The 10,505-nt window shown below is 47.4% G+C and overlaps 1 protein-coding gene across 1 annotated transcript in view; it reads right to left on the bottom strand.

The window, feature by feature from the left end:
- Positions 1-1,828: 1,828 nt before the first annotated feature.
- Positions 1,829-10,505, bottom strand: part of tshr (thyroid stimulating hormone receptor) — a 64,084-nt gene continuing 55,407 nt past the window's right edge. Inside the window, exon 10 of the mRNA XM_073037605.1 lies at positions 1,829-3,179. Coding sequence (XP_072893706.1) covers positions 1,829-3,179 — 1,351 coding nt within the window. The remainder of the gene's footprint in view (positions 3,180-10,505) is intronic.

Raw genomic sequence — 10,505 nt, 5'->3', positions numbered from 1 at the left:
CTGCTATTTCTCCATGGACTTTTCCAAGTGTAAGTGTGATGCAATGTAACTGGATAGCTCTTGGAGGACAGGCTGTGGACACCAGTCCAGGCTAAGGAAATTCAACATATTCTGGTTGGCCCGCGGGAATTTATATACAATAGAGGAACTATAGGAAACATCCTATCCAGATGTATCACAGCTTGGTATGGGAACTGCTCCGTCTAAGCACACCAGAAAGTGCAACATTGTGGACACAGCTCCGTACACCACAGAAAACAACCTCCCCTCCATGGACTCCGTCTATACTTCCAGATGCTTCGGGAAAACAGCCCATGTAACCTAAGACACCCCATCCCAGTTGTTCTACTTTCACCCCTCTCCCATCAGGCAGAAGATACAAAAGCAGGGTGCACACAGTTAGCGTAATGTTAACAACCCATGGTCAATTCTGTCTATAGGTTCTCTTTGTGACTGTGGGGGTTTCCTCTGGGTGCTCTGCTTCCCTTCAACGTCGCAAAGGCATATGGGTTAGTAGATTAATTATTCACATGGCTGCAACTGGGCAGCATGGATTTATTGGGTCAGAAGGTCCTGTTACCGTGCCGAGAATCTCTTAAAAAAAAACTGAAAAATTGCACCATCAAGTTCAATGAAAGCTTCTATCCTGCTGATAGAAAGGATAGATTGAGCGAGCTATGGTTCTTCTCTTTGGATGAGAGGCGAATAAGATGATGAAAAGCATAGATCATGTGGACAGACATAGACTTTTCCCAGGGTGGAAATGCCTTATACAGGAGTGCATAACCTTAAGGGGATTGGAGGAAAGTATAGGGGCGATGACACAGGTAGGTTTCTTACCCAGAGAGTGAGTGTGTGGAACACCCTTACAGGGGCAGTGGTAGAGGCACATACATTAGGGTCACTTAGGAAACTCTTAGGTAGGCACGTGGATGATAGAAAAATAGAGGCCTCACAGTACGTGGAAGGGAAAGGTTAGACTGATGATGGAATACTTCAGCACAACATTGTGGGTTGAAGGGCCTGTACTGTGCTGTAATGTTCTGTATGCTATAAAGGGACCTCTTGTATAACAAAGATAAACCCCTGGTCTCTCAGTTTTCTTTGTTGTGGCCCTTCTCTGCCTGCACTGTGCAGTCTCTGTATCATTATATTCTCTATTCCGTTATTGCTTTTCCATTTGGACTAACTGCGATGTACTTATGCTTAGTATGATCTGTCCGGATGGCATGCAATGGAAAACTCTCTCTGTATCTTGCTGCATGTGACAATTATAAGTCAATTACTATGGAACGAACAGTCCAATTCTAGACTAAACTGCATCCGTGGTTGCTGTGGGGCTGTCGAAACAGGACCTCGATTGAAGGGGCTGCTCCTCAAGTTCTGCCTGCGCTTTAGCCACACACCCCTGGTCCGCGGTCACTGCCCGTCCCTCTTTCGGGGTGTGCCCCAGGCTTCTTGGAGAAAGAGCACACAGTCTCTACGGACACAGTGGGGAGCTCTGAGAATGGTGGGCCCTGAAGAAGCTGAATGATTTATAGATAACAATAATCATAGTTTAATGTGGAATTGCAAAAAGCTTTGTAAACCCCTGATTATTGTATGTATTTTTGTTAGTGAATAAACTTTTGGATATCTGTGAAGAAACAGTACTGGGATTCCTCAATCTAAGTTGAATTAGACCCACTTTCCCCTCGGGCTGCTGTTAGTGCCTCATCTCAATGCACCATTTGGACCCAGCACTAAGTAGGGGCAATTGAACCTTCCGATGGTAGTACAAACTTCAGTGCATTCCACCAGGCAGGTTTGATGAGCTGGCTCTCCACGCTCACAGTTCCGTCTCTCGGCAACCTCGGCTGGCTGCCGCCACTTGCTGGCAGTTGCCACGGTATCGGCGAAGGCTGCAGGAGGAGCCGCTCTTCCCACCGGGGACGGCCTGCCCCCGGTAGAGCTGTGCCCGCCGTCGGCAGAGACCCACCCTGCTCAGCAGGATGAAGACGTCCCTGCGGAAGGCCCTGGTGAAGATGGCGTAGAGGAAGGGGTTGGCGCAGGAGTTGAATGGGTAGAAGAGAACCAGCAGTATCTTGGAGTTGGTCACCGTGATCAGGGGCTTGTGCAAGACGGCCGAGAGTGCGTAGAAGGAGATGGGGGCCATGCAGGTGAAGTCAGTGAAGATCAGCACCGCCATCCTCTTGGCAATTCTAGCGTCCTTGCCTCCGGCTTTGTAGTGGGGGCTCTTCACCCTGAGGTAGATCTTCACGTAGCAGGCGCAGATGACCAGAAAGGCCACAATGTTGAGTAAGAGCACCAGGACCACGTAGCCCTGGGCCAGCAGGGTCCCCGTGTCCATTGGCAGGCAGATGCTGACCTTGATGTAGCTGCTGACCCCCACTATGGGGAGGACGGCCAGCGCCAAGCAGAGCAGCCAGCCCCCGGCCACAATGGCAGCAGCATGGCGCAGCCGCACTTTCCGGTCCAGGCGCATGGCAAAGTTGATGGCGTACCAGCGCTCCACCGTGATGGCGGTGAGCGTGTAGACGGAGAACTCGCTGGCGAAGACGCTGAAGAAACCAGCTGAGTTGCAGCCAGCGCCCGTCTGCCAGTCGATGGCATAGTTGTAGTACTCGCCCCTGGTGTAGAGGTCCACTGAAGCGATCTGGAGCAGGTAGACACCCATGCAGAAGTCCGCGAAGGCTAGGTTACACATCAGGAACCTGGGCACTGTCAGCTTGTAGCGGCTGGTGAGCAGAATGAGGAGAACAAAGATGTTCCCTGCTATAGCCAATGGATTAACAAACCACACAATAGCCCGTAAAGAGTTGTAACCCATAATGTCTTCGCAGGGATTGAATTCATCTGGTTCTGGCCGGCATACAATCTCCTCACCCCCTCCACACACCATGTAGTCATAATGGCTGTCAAAAGCTTGCACGTGGTCTTCCTGAGGGTTCTTCAGCTCCTGACCAAAGCCAACATCTCCATCTCCTTGTTCCTCGAAGAACACGTAATAGTGGGAATTGCTGTGGAAATCTTGGCGTTTCAGGCCCTGCTGAGGGCTATGTTTGTCTGTGTTACCCTCTGTGTAGTCCTGGTAAAAGGCTCCTTCGTACAAAGTGAAGGACCTTCTCCTTCGGAAACCATGGCCAAGGGTCTGGTTGCACATCAGTGACTCCAGAAGCCTGTAGGGTAAACTGTGGACCAGGAAGATGTACGTTAGTCTTGGAACATAAAACCCGTAGAAAATCATGCTGAAGGAAATCAAAACAGGACAGGCATTTTGTCATCACTAGTTTGTTGGCAAGTGGATTTCAACTGTAAGATTGGAAGGCCAAACTAGCAGACCATAATACATGGGAACAGAACTAAGCCATTTGGCCCATTGAGTGTGTTCTGCCATTCCACCTTGGCTTCTTTATTATCCCTCTCAACCCCATTCTCCTGCTTTTCCCCCATAACCTTCGATGATCTTATTAATCAAGAACTTATTAACCTCTGCTTTAAATATACCCAATGCCTTGGGTCCACAGTTGTATGTGGCAAGGAATTGCAGATACAGCATCCTCTGGCTAATTAAATTCATCCTCATCTCTGCTCTAAAGGGTCATCCGTCTATTCTGAGGCTGTGCCCTCTGGTCCTAGTCTCTCCCACTATTGGAAACATCCTGCCCACATCCACTCTCTCGAGGCCCTTCAATATTCGATAGGTTTCAGTGAGATCTCTCCCCCACTTCATTCTTCTAAACTCCAGTGAGTACAATTTCAGACATCAAACGCTCCTCATATGTTAACTCTTTCACTTCCGTGAAGGCAGAGCAGAAGGTTAATAGTACGATTCTTAGCAGTGTGGAGGTACAGAGGGATCTTGAGGTCCATGTCCATAAATCCCTTAGAGTTAATACCCAAGTTGATAGGAAGGTTAAGAAGGCTATTGGGGGCCCTGAGTTCAAGAGCTGCAAGGTAATATTGCAGCTCCATAAAACCCTGTTTAAACCACATTTGGAGTATTGCACTCAGTTCTGGTCTCTTCATTATAGGAATGATGCAGGAGCTTTAAAGAGCGTGCAAAGGAGATTCACTTGGTGACTTGATAGAGGTGTATAAGATTATCGGAAACATGGATAGAGTGGACAGTAACATCTTTTGCCCCGGGTGACAATGGCCAACAACAAGGACATTCAGTAAGTTCAAAGTTCAAAGTACATTTATTATCAAACTTACATATACTATGTTCAATTTGTCTTCTTACAGGCAGCCACAGAAACAAAGAAACTCAATAGAACCCATTAAAAAAGACCGCCAAACCACCAATGTGCAAAAAAAACAGAACAAATCGTGCGAACAATAAAAAGTAAACAAATAACATTCAGACCTAAAGTTCAGGAAAGGTGAGTGAAAGAAAGTTTAGGGGAGATGTCAAAAGTCAGGGAATGACACAAGAGGCTGATATAACTGGGACATGGGTCTCAAAAATGGAGTGTTATGAACTGCAAAGGAGGGAAGAGTTAGATTGATCATGGAGTAGGTTTATATTGATCGACATGACATCATGAACCATAGGGCCCTCACTGTATGGTATTGTTCTATGTTCATGGAGACATCCAGTACAGAAGCCACCCAGTGAGTCCATTCCAATGCTCACCAACCCTACGCTGATCCTATCTTCACTCCCTACATTCCTCTCAACACTGTCCAGATTCTTCCATTCAGCTACACACAAGGCGTAATTAATGGAGACCAATTAACCTGCCAACCGCATGCTTTTGGGATGCAGGAATAAACCCAGGCAGTCACAGGGAGAACGTGCAAACTCCACACAGCACCTGAGGACAGGATCCAACCGGGGTCGCTGGAGATCTAAGGCAGCAGCTCTACTCACAGCAGTACCACGTCACCCCCTCACTGTGGAGATCATTCTAACAGGCTGCATCACTGTCTGGTATGGAGGGGCTACAGCACAGGACCAAAAGAAGCTGCAGAAGGTTGTAAATCTAGTCAGCTCCATCTTGGGTACTAGCCTACAAAGTACCCAGGACATCTTTAGGGAGCGGTGTTTCAGAAAGGCAGTGTCCATTATTAAGGATCTCCAGCACCCTGGGCATGCCCTTTTTGCACTGTTACCATCAGGAAGGAGGTACAGAAGTCTGAAGGGACACACTCAGTGATTCAGGAACAGCTTCTTCCCCTCTGCCACCCAATTCCTAAATGGACATTGAAGCTTTGGACACTATTTCACTTTTTTTAATATACAGTATTTCTGATTTTGCACATAAAAAAAATCTATTCATTATACATAATTGATTTACTTGTTTATTTATTATGTTTTATTTTATTTATTATTATTTTTTCTCTCTGCTAAGATTATGTTTTGCATTGAACTGCTGCTACTAAGTGAAAAAATTTCATGTCACATGCTGGTGATAATAAACCTGATTCTGATTCTCAGTGGTTGCTTCTGTTGGCATGGAAACTCGAGTGTTAGCCGGTTTGGCTGATGTGGCCCTCAGCAAGTCTTGAACTTCTTCCATCCTTGGTCACTCTCCCTCTTGCGGGAATTGAGAAACAACATCCTCAGTGACTTTCCACCATTATGGAGGGTGCTGGTGACTGAGGAAGTGTTGATAAGGGGATGGTAGAGTAAAGGCGGGGTTGAGGGTGAGGGGACAGGGCACAACGTTGAGATCTGGGACTGGGGGCAGGATTCCCTATACCTCTTCCACCCGTCACTTTCCAGCTTCTTACTTCATCCCACTTCCCCCACCAACCCACCTTCCCCCTCACCTGGTCTCACCTATCATTTGTCAGCTTGTACTCCTTTCCCTCCCACCACCTTCTTATTCTGGCTTCTGCCCCCTTCCTTTCCAGTCCCAATGAAGGACCTTGGCCAGTTTGGACTTTAGTAAGGCCTTTGACAAGGTCCTACATGGAAGGTTAGTTCAGAAGGTTCAGACACTAGGTATCCATGGAGAAGTTGTAAACTGGATTCGAAATTGGCTGTGTGGGAGAAGACAGAGAGTGGTAGTGGATGATTGCTTCTCAAACTGGAGGCCTGTGACTAGTGGTGTGCCTCAGGGATCTGTGCTGAGACCATTGTTGTTTGCTGTCTGTATCAATAATCAAGGTGATAATGTGGTGAATTGGATCAGCAAGTTTGCTGATGACACTAAGATTGGAAGCGTTGTGGACAGTGAGGAAGGCTTTCAAAGCTTGCAGAGGGACCTGGACCAACTGGAAAACTTAGACCAACTTATAAGGATGAGAGGGGATCTGAATGAAACATATAAGATTAAGGGATTGGACACGCTAGAGGCAGGAAACATGTTCCCGATGTTGGGGGAGTCCAGAACCAGAGGCCACAGTTTAAGAACAAGGGTAGGCCATTTAGAACGGAGTTCAGGAAAAACTTTTTCACCCAGAGAGTTGTGGATCTCTGGAATGCTCTGCCTCAGAAGGCAGTGGAGGCCAATTCTCTGGATGCTTTCAAGAAAGAGTTAGATAGAGGTCTTAAAGATAGCGGAGTCAAGGGATATGTGGAAAAGGCAGGAACGGGGTACTGATTGTGGATGATCAGCCATGATCACATTGAATGGCGGTGCTGGCTCGAAGGGCCAAATGGCCTACTCCTGCATCTACTGTCTATTGAAAAATGGGCCAGAAAATGGCAGATGGAATTTAATGCAGACAAGTGTGAGGTGTTGCATTTTGGAAGGACAAATCAAAGTAGGACATACACAGTAAATGGTAGAGCACTAAGGAGTGTGGAGGAACAAAGGGATCTGGGAGTTCAGATTCCCTGAAAGTGGCATCACAAGTATACAGGGTTGTAAAGAAGGCTTTTGGCATCCCGGCGTTCATAAATCAAAGTATTGAGTATAGGAGTTGGGATGTTATGGTGAGGTTGTATAAGACACTGGTGAGGCCAAATTTGGAGTATTGTGTATAGTTCTGGTCACCTAACTATAGGAAGGATATCAGTAAGACTGAAAGAGTGCAGAGAAGATTTACTAGGATGTTGCCGGGTCTTCAGGAGTTGAGTTACAGGGAAAGACTGACCAGGTTAGGACTTTATTCCTTGGAGCGTAGAAGAATGAGGGGGGATTTGATAGAGGTTTACAAAATTATGAGGGGTATAGACAGAGTAAATGCAAGTTGTCTTTAAACATTTCACCTTTCACCCTTAACATAGAAACATAGAAAACCTACAGCACAATACAGGCCCTTTGGCCCACAAAGTTGTGCCCAACGTGTTCCTACCCTAGAAATTACTAGGCTTACCCATAGTCCTCTATTTCTCTAAGCTCCATGTACCTGTCCAGAAGTCTCTTAAAAGGTCCTATCGTATCCACCTCTTATTCTTAGAACCTTTTTTAAACAACAGAACAACATTAGCTATCCTCCAATCCTCCAATCCTCCAGCACCTCACGCATGGCTAAGGATGCTTTAAATATCTCTGCTAGGGCCACTGCAATTTCTCCAGTTGCCTCACAGGATCTGAGGGAACATCATGTCATGCTCTGGGGATTTATCCACTGTAATCTGCCTTAAGACAGCAAACACCTCCGGCTCTGTAATCTGTACAGGGTCCATGTCCTCACTGCTGCATAGCCTCATGCCTTTCACCTGCAAGTCCATCTCCTGAGTAAAAACAGATGCAAAAAACCCACTTAAGATCTTCCCCATCTCTTTCAGCTCCGTGCATAGATTACCACTCTGATCTTCCAGAGGACCAATTTTGTCCCCTGCTATCCTTTTGCTCTTAAAATATATGTAGAAGTCCTTAGGATTCTCCTTCTCTGCTGGAGCAACCTCACGTTTTCTTTTAGCTCTCCTGATTTCCTTCTTTTGTGTTCTCTTGCATTTTTTATACTCCTCAAGTACCTCATTTGTTCCTGCCTGCCTATACCTGCTATGCACCTCCTTTTTATTCTTAACCAGGGACTCAATCTTACTCAAAAAACAAGTTATCCTTGCCTTTTATTCTGACAGAAACATAAAACTCTGCACTCTCAAAATTTCACTTTTGAAGACCTTACACTTACCAAGTACAACTTTGCCTGAAAACAACCTGTTCCTACCCACACTTGCTAGATCCTTTCTGATACCATCAAAATGGGCCATTCTCCAACTTAGAATCTCAATTCAAGGACCAGACCTATCCTTTTGTATAATTACCTTGAAATTAATGGCATTATGATCACAATGCAAAGCGTTCCTTTACACAGACTTCTGTCACGTGCCCTTGTCTCAGTCCCTAATAGGAGATCAAGTATCGTACTCTCTCTAGTTGAGACTTCTATGCACTGATTAAAGAAACCTTCCTGAAGACATTTGACAAACTCTTTCCCATCCAGTTCTTTCACAGCACGGGAATCCCAGTCAATACGTGGAAAGTTAAAATCACGTACTATCACGACTTTATGTTTCTTGCAACAGTCTGCGATCTCTCTACAAATGTGCTCCTCTAAATCCCATGGACTGCTGGGTGCTCTATAATATAGCCCCATTAATGTGGTTATACCTTTCTTATTCCTCAGTTCGACTTATAAAGCCTCACTAGATGAATTCTCCAGCCTGTCTGTGATATTCACCCTGACTAGTAATGCCAATAATTCCCCCTTTAATCCCTCCTGTTCTATCACATCTAAAACAACGGAACCATGGAGTTGCCATCTCGCCCCTCCTGCAACAAGACTCACTAAAGGCTATAATGTCATAATTCCCTGTGCTGATCCATGCCCTAAGCTCATCTGACATTCCTACAATACTCCTTGCACTGAAATATACGCAGCTCAGAACATTAGTCCTTCCATGCTCAACCTTTTGATTGCCAGCCACATTATGTATGTCATGGTCCAGTCCGTAAAATCTGCGTTCCGGTTCATGGTCCGGTCCGTGGACTCCGGGTCTTCTGGCTGTCCGTTGTTTCTGTTGGGCTTAATCACAGGCACCTGATTCTCATATTGGGGCAGGAATATAAGTGGCCCTGGGTTCGAGTGTGGTTGCTGGTTTGTCTTGTCAGTATCCTGTCCATGCCTCTGTGGGGTAAGTCAGGCTGTCCTTGCCGTTACCCTATGGTGGGATCTGTCCCTTCCTGTCCTTGCCTCCATTGGGTAAGTCAGGCCATCTTTGCTGTTACCCTGAGGCTGGACTGTTCCCTTCTTTCCCTCTGAAGCCTGGCCTGTAGCCCCACCAGCAACCCATGCTTGTAGCCCCGCCAGCTATCCATGTCTGTGTCCTCGCCTGTATCGCCGTCAAGTTCAGCCGCCAGAGTGAGACCAGAGCCTTGCCACACCAACAGAAGGAACTATCTATCGTTGAGCTTGGAACTGTCTCTTTGTGTCCCTGTGTTTAGTGTCCCTGTATGAGTCCCGGCCCTAAGTTCTGTCCCCAAGGAGGGGTCCTGACTCTGTGTAAAGCCCCGGCCCTACGTCCTGTTCCTAAGGAGGGGTCCTGGCTCTGTGTTCTGTGTTCCTGTGCTCAAGTCCAAGGCTCCGAGGAGGTTCCAGTCTGCGTCCAAGTCCAAGTTGTAGCCTAGGCCCCGAGTCCTGGTCTCGGCCAGGGCTAGTGTCCGTGTCCAGCTACACCTCTCCCCACTTCTGCTTTGCTCTCCCTCGACGTAGGCTCTGCGTTCCTGCTCTCCCTCGATCAAGACCAAGTCTGAGCTTCATGTCCTCGTCCAGTCCTGCAGTCCCGCGTCCTGCCCCGTGTCCAGTCCTGTTGCCTTGCCACGTCCAGTCCTCACCTGGATCCGGAGTCCAAGCCTGAGTCAAGACCCAGGTTCCGGGTCCCTGTCCAGTCTCTGGTTTGGAGTCCTTGTCCAGGTCCCACTTTCCTACTCTAGTCCTAGCCCATGCCCTGTCTCCTAGTTTTGTCCAGGGGCTGTGTCTTGTCCAGCGTTGTTTCTTCCCCACTTCCCTTGCTTTCTTGACACACCTAGTCCTCTCCCTGGTACTTCAGTGTCTGTGTCTTGCATTTGGGTCCGTTCCCAACGCCCACCTTATGACAATGTAGGCTTGACAACAGCTTTCTCCACAACCACTCCACTATCTATTCTGGCACTCTAGTTCCCATCACCCTGTACCCATGCAACTCTAGTTTAAACCCAACACCCCCTTTGCAGCACCAGCAAACCTCCCTGCTAGGATATTGGTCCCCCTCCGGATGTAAATGCTATGCAAGGCCCACCTTCCCTGGATGAGAGCCCAATGATCCAAAAACCTGAAGCCCTCCCTCCTGCACCAACTCCTTAGCCACCGAATTTAACTTAGCACCGAATTCCTGAACTCACTTTCCGGTGTCTCCTCGCCCTCCCACCCACACCTTTGCTATTGACATGGACCATGACCTCTGGTTATTCACCTTCCCACTTAAGACTGTGGCGGACTTGATCTGAGAAATCTCTGACTCTAGCACCTGGAGGCAACGTGCCATCCGGTAATCTTGTTCTCATTCACAGAACCTCCTTTCTGTTCCTCTAACCAATGAATCCCCTGTCACTACAGTTCGT

This window comes from Hemitrygon akajei, chromosome 3, assembly GCF_048418815.1.
Source record: "Hemitrygon akajei chromosome 3, sHemAka1.3, whole genome shotgun sequence".
Taxonomy (NCBI): Eukaryota; Metazoa; Chordata; class Chondrichthyes; order Myliobatiformes; family Dasyatidae; genus Hemitrygon; species Hemitrygon akajei.
The sequence above is the reverse complement of the archived record's forward strand: the minus strand, read 5'-3'. Positions and strand labels throughout refer to the sequence as shown.